Source organism: Mobula hypostoma, chromosome 10, assembly GCF_963921235.1.
Source record: "Mobula hypostoma chromosome 10, sMobHyp1.1, whole genome shotgun sequence".
NCBI lineage: Eukaryota > Metazoa > Chordata > Chondrichthyes > Myliobatiformes > Myliobatidae > Mobula > Mobula hypostoma.
Window position 1 is genome coordinate 442,443 of NC_086106.1, and position 19,891 is coordinate 462,333.

The 19,891-nt window shown below is 45.3% G+C and overlaps 2 protein-coding genes across 9 annotated transcripts in view; one reads left to right on the top strand and one right to left on the bottom strand.

Annotated features, from left to right (window-relative positions):
• Nucleotides 1–19,891, top strand: part of si:ch1073-83n3.2 (uncharacterized) — a 173,723-nt gene that overhangs the window by 147,267 nt on the left and 6,565 nt on the right. The window lies entirely within an intron of this gene.
• Nucleotides 1–19,891, bottom strand: part of LOC134352583 (galectin-4-like) — a 46,166-nt gene that overhangs the window by 5,209 nt on the left and 21,066 nt on the right. For 5 of the 7 annotated variants that reach the window (XM_063059837.1, XM_063059833.1, XM_063059834.1 and 2 more), the window contains 4 exons: nt 19,263–19,313; nt 14,502–14,534; nt 12,693–12,778; nt 11,222–11,387 (listed from right to left, as the gene is read on the bottom strand). In XM_063059837.1, coding sequence (XP_062915907.1) covers nt 11,222–11,387; nt 12,693–12,778; nt 14,502–14,534; nt 19,263–19,313 — 336 coding nt within the window. The remainder of the gene's footprint in view (nt 1–11,221; nt 11,388–12,692; nt 12,779–14,501; nt 14,535–19,262; nt 19,314–19,891) is intronic. The other 2 variants (XM_063059839.1, XM_063059835.1) reach the window with 1 other exon arrangement.

The window sequence follows — 19,891 nt, forward strand, 5'->3', positions numbered from 1 at the left end:
GAATCCAGGTTCCTTTGCACCACAGAGTTTTGAATTTTCTCTCCATTTAGAAAATAGTCTTTGCTTTTACTTCTACCAAAGTTCATGACCATACACTTATAACCATATAACAATTACAGCACGGAAACAGGCCATCTCAGCCCTTCTAGTCCGTGCCGAAAGCTTACTCTCACCTAGTCCCACCCACGTGCACTCAGCCCATAACCCTCCATTCCTTTCCTGTCCATATACCTACTCAATTTTATTTTAAATGATAATATCGAACCTGCCTCTACCACTTCTGCTGGAAGCTCGTTCCACACAGCTACCACCCTCTGAGTAAAGAAGTTCTCCCTCATGTTACCCCCAAACTTCTGCTCCTTAACTTTCAACTCATGTCCTCTTGTTTAATCTCCTCTACTCTCAATGGAAAAAGCCTATCCATGTCAACTCTATCTATTCCCCTCATAATTTTAAATACCTCTATTAAGACCCCCGTCAACCTTCTACACTCCAAAGAATAAAGACCTAACTTATTCAACCTTTCTCTGTAATTTAGGTGCTGAAATCCAGGTAACATTCTAGTAAATCTTCTCTGTACTCTATTTTGTTGACATCTTTCCTATAATTCGGTGATCAGAACTGTACACAATACTCCAAATTTGACCTTACCAATGCCTTGCACAATTTTAACATTACATCACTTCCCAACACTGTACTCCATCTGCCACTTCTCTGCCCATTTTCCTAATCTCTAAGTACTTCTGTAGTCTCTATACCCCCTCAAAACTACCTATCCCTCTACCAATCTTTGTATCGTCCACAAATTTTGCCACAATGTCATCAATTCTGTGTGACGAGAATACACATAAAATTAAGATGTTTGCTGGCCTGGGCTAGCATCAGTGGCATCAGCAGTTGGTCTGCCACCTGCCCTCAGGGGCAGGAGAGATAAGGAACAATGGAGCAGCGTCTGGAGATGTGTAATGAAGGGACGTGGGAGAGAGAGAGCTGTCTGGAGCGGCTCCCCCTTTGAACCCTGAACTGTTTGAAGTGATGGACAGGCGATACCCCAGCAGGGGGATAAAAAGGGACCAGTTCGCTAAGGCAGGACACACGCCACCCGAGGTAACGAGACCCTGGAAGCGGTGCGCCTCTCACGAGTGGGTGAGAAGTACCAGACAACGACCAGGGTGGAAAGGTACGATCAGCGGGAACCCGGTGTGTGTCCGCCCTTGCCTGGGTGCCGGGTTCACTGCAGAGGATCGACCGCATCTGGAGGAGGGGTCACAGTCGGTGACCTCAGGTGACATCACCAAGGACCCGCCCAAAAGTTGCTTGTGAGCAATATCGCCGGTCTGTGAGTGAGTGGAAGCCGTTCTGAATGATCAGTTGTTCCTGTTCTATCTCTCTCTTCCCCCACCTTGTCCATCGCCATGGCAACGATTACTGCGAACTGAACTTTGAATCACTTTGGAATTTGGTCATTTACCCCTAGACAACGATAGAGCTTGATTGATGCTGTTATCTTAATTCTGTGCACATGTGTGTTTATCATCGCTGAACTGTTGCATTTATTATCCTTTCGATTACTGTGTTGCTTGTTTCTTTAATAAAACTTTCTTAGTTCTAGTACTCCAGACTCCAACTGAGTGATCCATTTCTGCTGGTTTGGCAACCCAGTTACGGGGTACGTAACATAAGTGGGGGCTCGTCCGAGATTTTGAACGCTAAATTTGGGACGGAGTAAATTGATTGGGTTAAAATTCCCGAAAGAAAGAAAAGACAAACAGCAGAAATGGAGGTTGAGGAATTTATAAAGGCGCCGACCTTGGAGGCATTAGAGGATGCCAGGAAATCGGAATTGATAGCTGTGGCAAAACGGTTGAATCTTGCTAAGGTGAAGTCGACAATGAGGAGAGAGGAGATACACAGAGCTATTGTAGAGCACTATGTATCTAAAGGTGTGTTTCCCCAAGGTGAGCTGGGGGTGGTGTCTATTGAAAAACCTGCTGGAGACGCGGTACAGGTACAGCTTGAAAAACTGAGACTCGAGCACGAGTTCCGGGTACGGCAGTTAGAACACGAAGAGAGAGAGAGGGACAGACAGATGGAGAGAGAGGAGAAACAGAGAGAAAGGGAATTTGAGCTGGAGAAGTTAAAGATAAGGGCAGAGCAGGGGCTCGTGCCGAACCAAGGTGGAGGGTTCCGGGCGACCCAGGAGGTTAGGCTGGTTCCCCCTTTTGACGATACCGACGTGGATCGGTACTTTCTCCACTTCGAAAAAGTGGCTATAAGTCAGGACTGGCCGAGGGATAAGTGGGTTGTTTTACTTCAGAGTGTACTGAAAGGGAAGGCCCAACAAGCTTACTCAGCTTTGTCCGCGGAAGATGCCCAGAGGTATGAGGTGGTGATAGAGGCCATCCTCAGGATTTATGAGTTGGTCCCGGAGGCATACCGGCAGAGGTTCCGGAATGCGAGGAAGCAGTGGGACCGCATGTATTTGGAGTTTGCCCGTGAGATGCAAACATATTGTGAGCGTTGGTGCGCCTCGAAGGGGGTAGAGGGGGATTATGACAGACTGCTGCAGCTGATTCTGATTGAGCAGTTTAAAGGTTGTGTCCCTGAGGGTATGAGACCCTACCTCGATGAGAAAGAGGCAGCCACGTTAGCCGCAACTGCTAAGTTAGCGGATGAGTATGCGTTGACGCATAAAATGAAGTTTGCCCCGAGTAAAGGCTACCAGAAGGGTAGTCAGGACGTCGGGGAGAGTCCGCTGGAAAAGTCAGAAAGTAAGCCGGGGACTAGTGAAAAGGATAAGGTAGACCGGGAGCAGTCTGGTAGGAAGTCTCCTGGGGTCGTCTGTTATAATTGTGGGAAAGCCGGACACTTTGCGTCCAGGTGCTTTGCCCCAAGGAAGGAGACGGGGAAAGGAAAAGTGGAAATTTGGAATGGCTGTATCGAGCTGTTAAGCGAACCGCTAGGGAAGGACAGGTCTGAAAAAGTCCAGGAAGGGCGCGAGAGGTTTATCTCGGCCGGATTGGTGTCAGTGAAGGAGGGGTTAAAACCAGTTCCAGTGCGGATCTGGAGAGACACGGGAGCGTGTCAGTCACTAATACTGAAGAGTGTATTAGAGTTTAGCTCAGAGACCCAGACTGGGGAGGTAGAGGTCAAAGGTGTTGGGGAAGGGACAGAGTCAGTCCCTTTGCACCAGATACACTTACAGAGCAACCTGGTCTCTGGACTAGTCACGATCGGGGTGAGGTCCGAATTACCGATGAAAGACGTGGAAGTCTTGCTCGGTAATGACATCGCCGGAGGAATCGTGTTCCCAGTCGTGAGATTGACGGGTCAGCCTGCCAGCATTAAGGCCCCGCCCATGGACTCGCGGGTTCATCGCGGGCCCGCGATGGTGAATTTGGCTGAAACATTTCTGCCAACCTTGTATGAGACAGGGTGTAGTGAGATAAGAGGTAGTAAGGGAGCTAGGACAGACGTAGCAGTAGCCAGGAAAGAATTTGTGCAGACGCAGGAGCGAGACGAGGGGCTGATGGTTTTGGCAGAGACCGCTCTCTCTGACACAGCCTTGACAAGCTATTGTGCGGAGGAGGAAGTGCTAAGGAAGAAAGGGAAATCAAGTACAGTATCCGCAGATGAGGAGTGGGGGGTGATGCAAAAGAGTTATGGGGATGAGGTTTTTAACATGGCCCACGAGGTACCCCCCGGTGGACATTTTGCGGTGCTGGAGGAAACAGTTGGTGGAATCATGAAAGAGATTTACCGGCTGCCCAGGGGGAGAAATGTTATTGATCATGACCGACGCGAACTGAGACGGTCACCGGCTTTTGATATGCTAACAAACCTAGTCGGTGTTAGCGTGGAAATCAATGAAGCTAGGGGCCCCGTGATAAGAGAAAAAAAACATTTTGAAAAGATTAGTATGGGATCGATCAGATGGGAGAAGGCTATTGTTTTGGCCAGGTCTACTGATAAGGTCTCTCCCTTAATCCCCGAACAAAGCGAATCTTTAGAAGGAGTAATTAAACGACTCGCACCCATGTGTTTGATTGTCCCGAGGAAATGCAAAGAACTGGGACGTTGGGTGATTGTGGTTACAATAGGGCGGCCTAGTAAACAACACCCATATTTTTTGAGTAATTCAGTGACTAAAGGGCTGATGAACACAGAGGTGTGTATTGGCAATTTAATACGGCTGTCTGAAGCCAGTTTGATAGTGAACCTTGAAAAAAATGAATTCGGCCACACGAGGGTCACTTACCTGGGAATTGTGGTGACACAGGGGCAGCTGGCAGCGATGCAAGCTACAGTGCAGGCTATCGCTGACCTCCCAACCCCGACAGACAAGAGGGCCCTCAGAAGGCTCTTGGAGATGGTGGGGTACTGCAGGAAGTTTTGCAATAACTCTGCGGTCAATACCCGTCCCCCTCCTACTAAGCCCTTGCGAGAGAAAACTGAGTCGGAATGGGACGACCCTTGTTATTGTGGTCCGGGACAAAACCAAATGAGAGGTTACATTGGTTGCAATTCATCAGTGTTTTTGGCCATTATGAAGTTTGCTGAGTTGGAGCCTGGTCTAAGTGATTATTAATAACATGTGTAAAAGGAACAGAAAATGTGATGACTGTCTGTCAAGGTGTTGACAGCTTCAAACTCGCTGTGTTAGCCAAATAGCTGATAAAGATGTATATTTGTGTATGTATCAAATAATGTAGTCATGTTTGTAATTTTTACCTCCCGGTAAAAATCCTTAAAGGGGGGAAGTGTGACGAGAATACACATAAAATTAAGATGTTTGCTGGCCTGGGCTAGCATCAGTGGCATCAGCAGTTGGTCTGCCACCTGCCCTCAGGGGCAGGAGAGATAAGGAACAATGGAGCAGCGTCTGGAGATGTGTAATGAAGGGACGTGGGAGAGAGAGAGCTGTCTGGAGCGGCTCCCCCTTTGAACCCTGAACTGTTTGAAGTGATGGACAGGCGATACCCCAGCAGGGGGATAAAAAGGGACCAGTTCGCTAAGGCAGGACACACGCCACCCGAGGTAACGAGACCCTGGAAGCGGTGCGCCTCTCACGAGTGGGTGAGAAGTATCAGACAACGACCAGGGTGGAAAGGTACGATCAGCGGGAACCCGGTGTGTGTCCGCCCTTGCCTGGGTGCCGGGTTCACTGCAGAGGATCGACCGCATCTGGAGGAGGGGTCACAGTCGGTGACCTCAGGTGACATCACCAAGGACCCGCCCAAAAGTTGCTTGTGAGCAATATCGCCGGTCTGTGAGTGAGTGGAAGCCGTTCTGAATGATCAGTTGTTCCTGTTCTATCTCTCTCTTCCCCCACCTTGTCCATCGCCATGGCAACGATTACTGCGAACTGAACTTTGAATCACTTTGGAATTTGGTCATTTACCCCTAGACAACGATAGAGCTTGATTGATGCTGTTATCTTAATTCTGTGCACATGTGTGTTTATCATCGCTGAACTGTTGCATTTATTATCCTTTCGATTACTGTGTTGCTTGTTTCTTTAATAAAACTTTCTTAGTTCTAGTACTCCAGACTCCAACTGAGTGATCCATTTCTGCTGGTTTGGCAACCCAGCTACGGGGTACGTAACATCTGTCATCCAGGTCATTAACATAGAATGTAAAGAGGTCTCAAAACAGATCTCTGTGGAACAACACTGGTCATCAGCAGCCAACCAGAAAAGACTCTCTTTAATTTCACTCTTTGCCTACTGCCAATCACTACTGATTTATCCATGTTAGAATCTTTCCTGAAATACTATGGGCTCATGTGTGGCACCTTTTCAAAAGCCTTCTGAAAATCCAAGTGCCCCACATCCACCAATTCTCCTTTGTCTCTCCAGCTTGTTGTTTCTTCAAAGAATTCCAACAGATTTGTCAGGGAAGATTTTCCCTTGAGAAAACCATGCTGACGTTGTCCTATTTTATCATTTGCCTCCAAACACCCCAAAGCCACATCCTTAACAATCAACTCCAACACCTTTCAACCACTGAGGTCAGACTAACTGGCCTATAATTTCCTTTATTCTGCCTCTCTCCCTTCTTGAAGAGTGCAGTGACATTTGCAATTTTCCAGTCTTCCGGAACCATTCCACAACCCAGTGATTCTTGAAAGATCATCACTAATGCCTCCACAATCTCTTCAGTCACTGCTTTCAGAACTCTGGAGTGTACGCCATCTGGTCCAGATGACTTACCTACACCTTCAGACCTTTCAGTTTCCCAAGAATGTTCTCCTTAGCAATGATAACTTCACACATTTCATGGCCCCTGACACCTGGAACTTCCACCATACTGTTAGTGTCTTCCACAGTGAAGACTGATGAAAATACTCATTCAGTTCATCTGCCATTTCCTTATTCCATCTACCACCTCTCCAGCATCTTTTTTTAGGGGTCCAATATCCACTCTCGCCTCTCCTTTAAGCTTTATGTGTCTGAAGAATCTTTTGGTATCCCCTTTAATATTGTTAGCTAGCTTACTTTTGTATTTCTTTTTAACTTCTTAATGACTTTATAGTAGCCTTCTGTGGTTTTTAAAAGCTTTCCAATCCTCTAACTGCCCACTATTTTTTTGCTCTATTATGTACCCTCTCTTTGGCTTTCCATGTTGACTTTTACTTTTCCTGTTAGCCGCCGTTGTGTCATTTTCCCTTTAGAATGCTACTTACTCTTTGGAATGTATATATCCTGCACCTTCTGAATTGCTTCCAGAAATTTCAGCCATTGCTGCTCTGCCATCATACCTGCCAGTGTTCTTTTCCAGTTAATTTTGTCCAACACCTCTCTCGTGTTTCTGAAATTCCCTTTACCACACTGTAATACTGACACATCTGACTTTACGTTTTCCTTCTCAAATTGCAGGGTGAATTCTATCAGATTATGATCACTGTACCCCTAAAGGTTCCTTTACCTTACGCTCTATAATCAATTCCAGTTCATTGCACAACAGCCAATCTAGAACAGCTTATTGCCTAGTGGGCTGAACCACAAGCTGCTCTAAAAAGCCATCTCGTAGGCATTCTGGAAATTTGCCTCTTGGGATTCAGCTACAATTTAATTTTCACAACTTACCTGCATACTGAAATCCCCCCATGACTACTTAACATTGCCCTTTAGGCATGCATTTTCTATCTCTTGTTGTAATTTGTAGACTACATCTTTACTATTGTTTGGAGGTCCGTATAAAACACCCATCAGGGTCTTTTAACCTTTGTATTTCCTTAGCTCCAACCACAATGATTCACACCATCTGATCCTATGTCACTTCTTTCTAATGATTTGATTTCATTTTTTACCAACAGAACCATACATACTCTGCCTACATGCCTGTCCTTTGTATACAATATGTATCCTTGGACGTTAATCTCCTAACTATAATCTTCTTTCAGGTACGATTCCGTGATGCCACGACATCGTACATGTCAATCTGTAACTCTGTTACAAGTTAATCTACCTTATTCTGTATACTGTGTTCATTCAAATGTATCACCTTCAGTCCTGCATTCACCCTTTTCAGTTTTGTCTGTTTTTTACATTGCAACTCATCCTGCTGTCTGCAATTTTGCTCCACCATCAGCCTCTCCTTGCTTGCAGACTCACCCTACACAGTGCCTCATTTTGTACCCAAAAATAAAATAAAAGGGGCGAGGAGGAGCACCAGAGTGAGACCTTGTGAGACCTTGGGCAGGCAGTGGGTAAGGTGAGAGGGGGAAAAGGGAAGGAGAGGGGAGGGGGGTCATTACCAGGCAGGCAGTGGGTAAGGTGAAAGGAGGAAAAAAGAATGGGGAACGGTGAAGGAGAGGGGAGGGGGTCATTACCAGAAGTTCATGAAATCGATGTTCATACCATCAGGTTGGAGGCTACCTAGGTGGAATACACCCGATTGTGGCCTCATCACGACAGTAGAGAGGCCATAGATTGACATTTAGGAATGAGAATAGGAATTGGAATTAAAATGGGTGACCACTGGGAGCTCCCACTTCTTCTAGTGGATGGAGCGTAGTGTTCGGTGAAATAGTCTCCCAATCTATGTCAAGCTCACTATCTCCCAACAGACTGTTCCACGTAGCTGATAACTGGCAGGCAGATCCCCAGAGCTAACAAGATCAGTGGTGATGTAGGAGACACTGGCCTGGTGGTCCTTAGTGGGATCATGTTCGAGGGGTAAGAAAGAGGAGGTGTCAGAGTTGTCACTGGGCCTCAGCAAGGTCGAGGTCAGTTCGCCAGACTACGACAGCACCTCCCTTATCTGCGTGTTTGATGGCAAGGTTAGAATCAGTGTGGAGAGAGAGGAGAGCAGTGCATTCAGAAGGAGCAATGTTGAAAATGGAGAGAGGAGTGTTGAAGTTGAGATGGTTGATGTCCCGTCGGCAGTTGGCAAAGAAAAGGTCCAGAGCAGGCAGAGGACCAGGCCAGGGTGTCCAGGAAGAGGAGGAGGGTTGAAGATGGGAGGAGGTGCGGTGGGACCTGAGAGAGATGGGATTGCGGAGTGGTGATTGGGGAAGGGGAGACCAGGGTTTTCAGCCGCAGCACTTGAAGACCCGGCCTGGAGGTTGAGGTCGGAGACAGAGTGGGAGGTTGTGCAATCGGCTCTTTGCACATGTCCGAGGTTGTTGGAACACCTTATATTCCGTCTGGGTAGCCTGATGGCATGAACATTGATTTCTCTAACATCTGGTTATGCCCCCCAACTCTCCTTCACCGTTCCCCATCCCCTTTTCCCTCTCTCACCTTATCTCCTTGCCAGTCCATCCCCTCCCCCTGTTGGCCCTCCCCACTTTTTCTTTCTTCCATGGCCTTCTGTTCTCTCCTAACGGACTCCCCCTTCTCCCGCCTGTACCTCTTTCACCAATTAACCTCCTAGCTCTTTACTTAATGCCTCTCCCTCCCAGTTTCACCTGTCACCTTGTGTTTCTCTCCCCAAACCCACTTTTTAAATCCACCCTCATCGTTTTTTCTCCAGTCCTGCCGAAGGGTCTTGGCTCAAAACATCGACTGTACTTTTTCCCATCGACGCTGCCTGGCCTGCTGAGTTCCTCCAGCAAGTTGTTTGTGAAGCTTCGTAGTGCATTTGGAGCACTTGTCTTCATTGCTCAGAATATTGAGTATAGGAGTTGAGGTGTCATGTGTACAGCTGCTAAGTCCACATTTGGAGTACTTCGTGCAGTTCAATTCCGGTCACCCTGCTACAGGAAGGAAGCCATAAATCTGGAGAGGGAGAAAAGACTGGTGAGGATGTTATTGGGACAGGAGGGCTTCGGATATGAGAGACGAGATAGCTTGGGACTTTTATTTCCTGGAGCATTGGAGGCCTTTGGAGATTTATAAAATCGTGGGGCAGAGGGTGGGTGGGGAGAATGTAGATAGGGTGAATAACCAAAGTCTTTTCCTCGGGGTAATGAAGTCCAAAACTAGAGGGCACAGGTTTAAAGCAAGAAGGGAAAGATGCAGCAAAGGACTTGTGGGGCAACTTACTCATACAGAGGAAAATACTGTTGGATTTGTTGCCAGAGGGAATGGAAGATAGTGGAAAAACAGAGATAAAATATATTACAACATGCAGACAAGGCAGGGAAGGGTGGAGCTACCATCAAGGAGGAGGTACAGAAGCCTGAAGTTCCACACCTCCAGGTTCAAGAACAACTCGATTTGGGAATGAGCTGCCAGAGGAAGTTGTAGAGCTGGGTACCGTTATGACATTTAAAATGCATTCGGGCAGATACTTGAATAGGGAAGAGATGGTGGCCAAGTGCAGGCAAAGTGGTTAGCATGAGTTGACAGTAGCATTATCAGGGTAACAAGAGCTACATCAAGGGCAGTCACCTGAATTATTTATTTATTTACAAATACAGTGCAGAACAGGCCCTCCGGCCCAATGAACCACACTGTCCAGCAACCCACCTGTTTAGCCCAATCACTGGACAATTTACATCGATCAATTAATCGGACTGTTCCTTTCTCTTCACCATTTACACCTTGGACTTCAACTACTGCACAGAGTCTTGTCATCTTCGGAAGTTTTCGGATGACTCTGCCATAGTTGGATGCATCAGCAAGGGAGACGAGGCTGAGTACAGGGCTACGGTAGGAAACTTTGTCACATGGTGTGAGCAGAATTATCTGCAGCTTAATGTGAAAAAGACTAAGGAGCTGGTGGTAGACCTGAGGAGAGCTAAGGTACCGGTGACCCCTGTTTCCATCTAGGGGATCAGTGTGGACATGGTGGAGGATTACAAATACCTGGGGATACGAATTGACAATAAACTGGACTGGTCTAAGAACACTGATGCTGTCTACAAGAAGAGTCAGAGCCATCTCTATTTCCAGAGGAGACTGAGGTCCTTTAACATCAGCCGGATGATGCTGAGGATGTTCTACGAGTCTGTGGTGGCCAGTGCTATCATGTTTGCTGTTGTGTGCTGGGGCAGCAGGCTGAGGGTAGCAGACAACAACAGAATCAACAAACTCATTCGTAAGGCCAATGATGTTGTGGGGATGGAACTGGACTCTCTCACGCTGGTGTCTGAAAAGAGGATGCTGTCTAAGTTGCATGCCTTCTTGGACAATGTCTCCCATCCACTACATAATGTACTGGGTGGGCACAGGAGTACATTCAGCCAGAGACTCATTCCTCCGAGATGCAGCACAGAGCGTCATAGGAAGTCATTCCTGCCTGTGGCCATCAAACTTTACAACTCCTCTCTTGGAGGGTCAGACACCCTGAGCCAATAGGCTGGTCCTGGATTTATTTCATAATTTACATATTACTATTTAACTATTTATTACTATTTTTCTATTACTATTCTATTACTATTTATTATTTCCATGACTATTACTATTTACTAATAGTAATATTACTATTACTATTTACTAATAGTAATATTACTATTACTATTTCTATTACTATTTATTATTTATGGTGCAACTGTAACAAAAACCAATTTCCCCCGGGATCAATAAAGTATGACAATGACTATGACTATGTAATCTCTTTGGACTGTGCGAAGAAACCCATTGTTTGCGGGATGGAACATACAAACTCCTTACGGAAGACGTAGGAACTGAACTCTGAAATTCAACGCCCCGAGCCGTCGTAGCAACACGCTACCCACTACTCTACCCTGGCACCCACAGCTAATCTGCAGCAAATGCGAGCTGCCAGACTCTGCCCACTTCATTCTGCACCCAGGTGTGATGGCTTACCTCAAATGTCTGGCCAGGTACAAAGGGGAGGAACGGTACGCCTCTCTCCTCAACTCCCCAGTTCATGTTGGTCCTGGTGTTTCGCACTACCGCGTTCTCATCAAATCGTTGGTTGATGTGGAGGGCAATGTTGTTGGAATAACTCGCTATCAGATTCACAGTAAACCTGAAACAAAGACAATCCATGTGGGTCACGGTTTCAGTTTTATTTTCTCAGTCACTACCTATCCCACGTTCAACCCCTCACTCACAAACCAGGGCCAATCTGCAGTGGCTGATTCACCTACCGACCTGCACTCCTTTGGGATGTGAGAGAACACCGGTGCACCAGGAGGAGCATGCAAACTCCACACAGATAACAGCCAACATCAGGGTCACTGCCACTGTGGGCAACGGTTCTAAGCATTGCTCTGAAGGGACTCCCACTTCACAGATTACCCAGGTTAAGTTCAGTATCCTGGTGTGATCAAGGGTCTCAATCCCCCACGTTGAGCCCCCACATGGGCCACAAAAAGACCATACGACCATAAGATGTAGGAACAGAATGACTGCATTGGAGAGGGCGCAGAGGAGATTCTTCAGGAAGTTGCCTGGACTGGAAGATTCTAGTTACAGGGAGAGATCGGAGAGGCTGGGCCTGTTTTCCCTGGAGTGAAGGAGGCTGAGATATGGCCCTACCGAGGTTTATGAGATTAAGAAACACACAATACAATGAACTCTTATACTCTCCTTCAAAGACAAGAGATATCGGTTTGTGAGGGAATTAAATTTTAAAGGAGATCTTATGGAGTTAGTTTCTTTACACAGAGAGAGGATGTTATGTAGAAAGTCTTACCGAAGACATCTGATAAAATTGGGAGACATTTAAATAGGCAAAGCATAGAAACAGACAGTCTTACATATGGACAAACAGATTAGTGTAGATAAACAAAGTTGTATGCCAAGCTCAGGGTGGCGTGGTACATAGCAGTTCACGAAACTCTTTACCATACCATCTTCACTGATCAGGGTTCAATTCCCACCGCTGTCGCTAGGAAGTTGTACATTTTCCACATAAATGCGGGGGTTTCCCCTGGCTGCCCCGGTTTCCTCCCTCATTCCAAAGACATACAGGTTAGGCTGGTAAGTTGTGAGAAAGCTATGGTGATACCAGAGGCCTGGCAACACTTGTGGGCTGCTCCCGGCACCGTCCCCAGACTGTGTTGGTTATTGACGGAAAAAAGGCATTTCACTGTATGTTTCAATGAACACGTGACAAATCAAACTAATCATCTTCTACCTTCTAAAGGACCAGTTTTAATGACCATAAAACTTGCTTTAGGATCCAGTACCTCACCAACGTACAATTACCTGTGAGTAAAAAAATAAAAATCTGAGCTAAACACAGAAGACACTGGATCCACTCAGGTGCAGCTCTGGAGAGGGAGATAGGGTTAATGTCTCAGGCTGCAGACCCTTCATCAGTGCCTACCTGTGAGAGTTCACCTTCACAGTCCCAATAACCTTTATCAGTTGATGAGGCCGGATGCTTCCGATGTAGGCCTGGTACGGAACGACCTGAGGAATGAAATGAGGTGTCGTTGTCAATGACAGCTGAAAGGTATAGATGGAGCCAATCAGCATACAGCACAGAAAAAGGCCCTTCAGCTCATCTATTCTATGCCAAATTATTATTCTGCCACGATCCATCAACCTGTACCTGGGCCAAAGCTTCCCACACCCCTCCCGTCTACGTACTTATCCAAAATCCAAAATGTCAAAACCAAACCCACCTTCACCACTTGCGTTGACAGCTCGACCCTCACCACCCTCTGAGCGAAGAAGATCCCCTCATGTTCCCCTAAACATTTCACCTGTCAGCCTTAACCCATGACCTCTAGTTCTAGACTCACCAGTGTAATTCTAGATGGCTGAGGTTTGTAGGGCAGGAGGGGATTACAACAATACGGAGAAATGGGATCATGGGGAAAGTTAAAAATCAAATGCAGGCACAAGACTTATGGTTGAAGGCTAAGGTTGGCCAATGGATACCTGAGTGAGATGTCAACCTACACTCAGCACTGTCACTGCTCAGTAATGTGGATATGAGAGACCACCGACCCAACCCACTACCTTCATCAGAGGCTAACAGACCACCAGCTCATCACACCTCCACAATCTGGCTTGGTGATCCCTTCCTTCCACTGGTTTTGGTGCAGGGAGCATTGAGCAACATGCACGGGGGTAGGGTTGTCCACAAGCTCCTGTGTTAGAGTCAAACATCACGGAAATAGGCCTTTCAGCCCAATGAGTCTGCACTGATGATCAACCACCCATTTTACACTAAACCTATTTGATTCTCCCCACTTTCCCATCTGTTCCCCCACATTTCACCTTTCAGCCACACACTGAAACAATGCGCACTGTTTCCCTACAGTAAGAGGTCACCTTGGTGCCCATTCAAATAGAATACAGCGGGACAATAGCACTGCAACTCCCTGTATCAGAGACCTGGGTTCAGTCGCGACGTCTGCTCGGTCTGAATGTCTCTGTGGATTTTATACCTTCTCCTTGTGATGTGTGGGTTTTCCGTGGGTGCTCTGATTTACTCCCACATCCAAAGATTGGTCACTAATTTTCCCCCAGTACATAGGTACAATCTGGGGAGGGAGGGTGGGAGTTGATAGAACGTAGGGTCAGTACAGCTGGGTGGTCAGTATGAATTTGGTGAGCACAAGGGCCTGTCTCTGTACTGTGTGACTATGGGTGAAAGTTGAACCCCTGTGCGTGTTTCCCGAGGCCATTTCATGTGTTTCAACCTCCGCGCATGTTCAAGGCGTCACTGAGAGAAAGGCTCTAAGCCTGACTCTGGAGGTGGTGAGCTGTACAGATTCCCAAAGTACAGCAGATATCCCTTCTAGATAAAGCCTGTCTTAGCCCGGTGCCACTGGACAGGCAGCTTGTCTGAATATTCCAAGCAGAAGGCCACAGGCTGTGAGCGTCTGACTCAATGGAAAATGTGTCCCAATGGTTCACTCTGTTCCTGGATGAGTACGTACAAGGTGCAGGGTGTGATTGGCAGGGGCTGTCTCGTTGACGGGATGTATGATCTATATACAGATGGATGGGAGGAAGGAGATGGATGAGAAGGTGGAGAGGTGCAGCAAGAGGGGACGGGGAGGGACGGCGAGAGGGGTCAGGCCAAGAGGAAACAAAGAAACAACACTAATTATGAAGAGATAATATTAGATAATAGAAGAGAACAAAAGGTACTTTTGCAAAAATCAAAACGAACACTAACCGGATTAGACACAGTCACTGGGGGAGATTTGCCCTGTAAAACAATTTTTGAAAAATGTTAGCACTTCCTTCCTAGATTATACTTGGCACACCACTCCAGCAAACCCACAATATCCAGATACCATCACCAGGAAGTAGAGGGAAGCAACAAGAGATTGGAATTTCCATGAGAAATCACCCAAGATAATATTTAGAACACTTGCCAAACCAAGACACCGAAAACCACAGTAAGACCGTAAAGTTCATGAGAACCACTGCAGCTAACGCCCCCTACAGCCAGCTCTTGTGACAGCCCAAGCTTCACAGACTGGGCTCCACACCCTAGACCCTGACCATCTCCCCAACCTTTCTAACAAGGTGAGGGTTGGTGCTGACCAGAATCACAGATCCTGCCTTACATCCTGGACAGGAAGTGTTCGCACTGAGTTGAGCAACAGCTCGAGTCACTGCAGCTACACAGACCCAAGTTCAATCCCGACCTCAGCCGCTACCAGCATGGAGTTTGCAGAGTCTCCCTGTGACCGCATCCGCTTGCCCTGGATGCTCCAGTTCTGTCCACATCACAAAAACTTGTGGGCTGGCAGGTTAATGGTTAGTGGCTTTCCTGTACGTTGTTTTGAGTCAGCTGGTGAGTGGCAGAATCAGGAAAAATAGATGAAACTGTGCAGAGACTAAAATCGGACTAGTGTACAATTAGTGTTACTGGGTAATTGATAGTCAACATGAACTTGATTGGCCAAAGGGCCAGTTTCAATGCTGTTTCACTCTGTGATATCTATATCCGCACAGGAGTGATTGGACAATCATTTCTCCCCAGCACTCCTTAGCAGAGGAGTTAGTGACCATGCTAATCCATAAACCCAACCTTGGCCAAGAACAACAAAGAGGGGGAGGGCTCATTCATTATTTATTCCTAGTTTTTCTTCCCGTTATTCCATTTCTTAGAGTTTGTACAGTATGGAAACAGGCCTTCCATTCCATCAAGTCCATGCTAGCAGTTGAGCGTTCATTTTTACAGTAAGCCAAAGTTCAAAATAAATATAATGAAAGGACATATATGTCAACACATATTACCCTGAAGTTCATTTCCTTGTGGCCACTTACAGGAAAATAAACACACAATAGAAATTGTGAAAAGCTATACATAAATAAAGCCTAACAAACAACCAATGTGCAAAAGAAGACAAATTATCCAAATTATTATTTTTTCTTTTATTTGCATTTTAATCTTCTTTTGCATATTGGTTGTTGTTAGGCTTTACTGATGTACAGTTTTATATGTCTGAAGGTTGTGGGATTAGTTCAGTGTTTCGGTGAGTGAAATTTTCCTCATCAGTTCGGGAGCCTGAAGTATTCTCATTCTAACCAATTTACTTTGATACTTGTAGACTTTGAATACTGTCATACGTTTTCAATCAAACAAAAATATATTTTATGTTCTAACTGATGTATAAAAAGTTATTTTATAATCTCGCTGCACCTTAGGCTCAATTAGTCTCTCTTTTTCATCTCTATCCATCTTGATAAAATGCCTCTGTCCTCGCCTTGACATCAAGGAAATATTCCCATTTCTCTTGCTTTTTCAACACCAAAGTCAAACTTTTCACATAGATCAGCTGCCTGTGTTGGTATCGATAGAATATTCAGAGGCAATGAGAGAGACAGCAGTTCGCACATTCTTCCTGTGACCATGAGATTATCCATGCTCGTTTCATCTCACATCCCAAATACATGTGGATCAGTGGGTGCATTGGCACCAGTGTCTAGGTGAGTGGCAGAACCTGAGGAGGATTTGATGGGAATGAATGAGAATTTGATGGCAATGTGAGAAGAATATGAGGAAAAGGAATTAGACTTTAAGGCTAGGTCATGGGTTGATGATAATCATGACCCATGGACACACTTTGAAAGATTGTACAACTCATGTTCTCTTTATTATTTATTTACTTAATATTATTTGTTTTTGTGTATTTACACAGTTTCCCTACTTTTGCACACTGGTTGTTTCTATTCTTTGTGTAGGTTTTCATTGATACTATTGTATTTCTTCCTTCTACCATGAATACCTGCAAGAATGTGAATCCCAAGAGTAGCACATAGTGACATTAACAAAGTTTGATAATAAATTTACTTTGGACTCTGATAGGCTGATGGATCCTGTTTCCTTTTTTGTGTGCCTCTATGAAGGGTCAAGGAGGCAGTGAATCTGTAGACAATAAAGGTGATGTTTGATACTGAGAATGTGACCGTTCCCAGAAATATTAACAATGAGGAGAAGCAAATGATGGTGGTATTACTAGAACTGGAACAAAACAATTTGATTTGATACTTCAGGTTTCTGCTTGATGGAGATATTTCATTTTGCCTTGATTCAGATGCAATTACATCCATGCAACAAGCAGCTTTGCATTCAGGAATACCAGCAATAGGATTGAGGCTTTGTTCTGATGCACCTTCCCCTCAACAAGCCAATAACAAGTTGAAGGAGGCTCTGCCACTGCCAAGGTGATGTTTATTTAATAAACACACAGCTATTAACTGAAAATTAAATTAATCACCCCAGCCTTTGCCCTCAGGTTTCTGAATTGCACATGAACACTATCTTGTTTTTTTTAAAAAACATTTTAATAACTTTTGTTTGCACTTTTTTTGTCATTTTTTAGTAATTTTTGTGCCTTTGCATTGTACTGCTGTCATAAAACAACAAATTTCAATTGAAATGCTGGAGGAATTCAGCAGGTCAGGCATCAGTCATGGATGCAAGAAACTCCTGGTGATTTGTGCTGAGGCCTTCGTCAGGAATGATGAAAGGTCTCAGCCTGAAATGAACTGTTTAGTGACATCGGACTCGCTGAGTCCCTCCAGCATTTCATGTGCTCAAGATTTCTAGCATCTGCTGAATCTCTGGTGTCTCAAATTTCAATTCAAATGTCTGTGACTTATTATCCCTCTCAACCCCATTCTCCTGCCTTCTCCCTGTAACCTTTGACACCCTGACCAATCAAGAACCTATCAACCTCCACTTTGAATATGCCCAATGACCTGGGCTCCATTGTGGCAATGAATTCCACGGATTCACTACCCTCTGGCTAAAGAAATTCCTCATCTCTGTTCTAAGTGGATATTCTTTATTCTGAGGCTGTCCCCTCTAGTCCTAGACTCCCCCACTACGGGAAACATCCTCTCCATGTCCACTCTATCTAGGCCTTTCAATATTCGATAGCTTTCAATAAGATCCCACCCTCAATTCTTCTAAACTATTCTGAGTAGAGACCCAAAGCCATCAAACGCTCCTCATTAGTTAACCTTTTCATTCTTGGGATCATTCACGTGAACCTCCTCTGGACCCTCTCCAATGCCAGCGCAAGTTTTCTTAGATAAAAGGCCCAAAACTGCTTACAATACTCTAAGCACAGTCTGACCAATGCCTTATAAAGCCTCAGCATCACATCCTTTGCTTTACAACCCTCTCCTCTGCTGTGATAATAAACCTGATTCTGATTGTAGGCCTGACGAGTAGGCCTCTCTCCTTTCCTTCCTCATTGGCCATTCATTCAATTTTACCGGTGTGAAGCTGCAGTTAACCCCTCCCAAGCATAAAATATTTCATTTCAAGGAAGTGATTTCCCCAGCAATCAGTTTATGAGAATACCTGCATGCAGATCAGAATTATCAAGGGAAAGATTTGCATTTTTACATCTATGCTAGCTTCAGGAAGTCTGAAAGTAACCTACAGTCAATGGAATACTTTTAAAGACAAGGTGCATTCAATTAAAGTAGAAAATGCAGCAGTGTTTCTGCCAGGCTGTGTGATGATATCCGATTAAATGGCTTTAGAGTTGCTCACTACTAAACGTTGGCCACACACACAAAAAGTACCGCAGGAAATCTGCAGGTCATTTATGGAGGGAAATAAACACTCTCATTTTGGGCAGAGACTCTTCATTAGGACTGATGAAAATCAGAGGATCTTTTATACCCATCTGAGACAGAAAGCACGTTTAACATTTCATCCAATAGATAGCCGTTTAATGATCTCAGCTTTTAATTTAAGTAAACTACCACAAAAAAAAAGTGGCCGGTGCACTCTCGTAGAGCCACTGCCTCAGATCTCCAGTCATCTGGATTCGATTCTGACCTCAGCAGCTGTCTGCGTGGAGTTTGCGTGTTCTTCCTATAACTGCACAGGTTTCCCGTGGGTGCTTCTGTTTTCTCCCACACCCCAAAGGTGTGCAGGTCTAGTGTAAACCAGATGCTCTAGGCTCAATTACAGCCTTGGGGTTCTGAGCGTAGTAATGGGGGCTGACACTCCCATTCATTGCTGAGTGAGTGCTGCCTTGTCTGAGAGAAACATCTGTGTAACTTGACCGTTTGTTGTCTATTGCACCTGTCTGTTCCTGTTGGGTACAATCTTTCATTGATTCTATTACGTTTCTTGGACTTACTGAGTATGTCCGCAAGGAAACAAATCTCAGGGTTGTACATGATAACATATATGTACTTTAATAATAAATTTACTTTGAACTTTCAGACTGAACCACGCTGAACGCAAAAGATCCATTGAAAAGAGGTTCAAGTGAAGACAATATTGTGAAATGTATTTAAAATGGCTGTTCTTTAGCTGCCACATCCCCAATACTGCAAACGTGACCATACTTCAAAGATACTTCATTGGTTGTGAGGTGATTTGAGACATCCTAAACTTTGTAATTAGTGAAGCTTGTGGGTGCCAAGCCATCCCTCTAGCCACCAACCAACTCACCAAGTGAAATTGCTTGTTCTTATTTCTTTTTTTAGGCACTACATTGAAGGCCTGTGGTGAGGAGGGAGAAAAGTTGATATAATTATAACATTTCCCATCCAGAAGTGCAGCCCAGAAGCAGCTCTGAGTCAGACTCAATTACACTCAAGCAAGGCTTCCAGTGGCTGGATGTTTAAAAAGCTCCAGATTCAGCCCATAGCTTCCATTTTCGTCAGCAGTTTTCAGTTCTATCATGGTGGTGAAGACTGAATCCTAGAACTGTTTGCAACCTCCCAAACTTGTAAAGTTCAAGTTTTATTGTCATTCAAACATACACATTTATACAGCTAAATAAAACAGTGTTCCACTGAGACCAAGGTGAAAAACACAGTACATACACACACAGCACATACATTTACAACAGAGCACAAGGTCACTACAAAATGATATGACCACAAGTCCCTGTGTGGCACGGTCTGAACATTGACAGTGCATGGTTCATTCATGGACTGATGGCCTGCTCTAATTTCCATGCTCTTGGGTACTTCAATCTTCCTTTTTACATGTTTCACATCCAAGAGGTTACTCCCAGTGCTCACCTCTCCCTCAACACATTAGAGTGATTCCCTCAATGTTGGCCACAAGCCTGC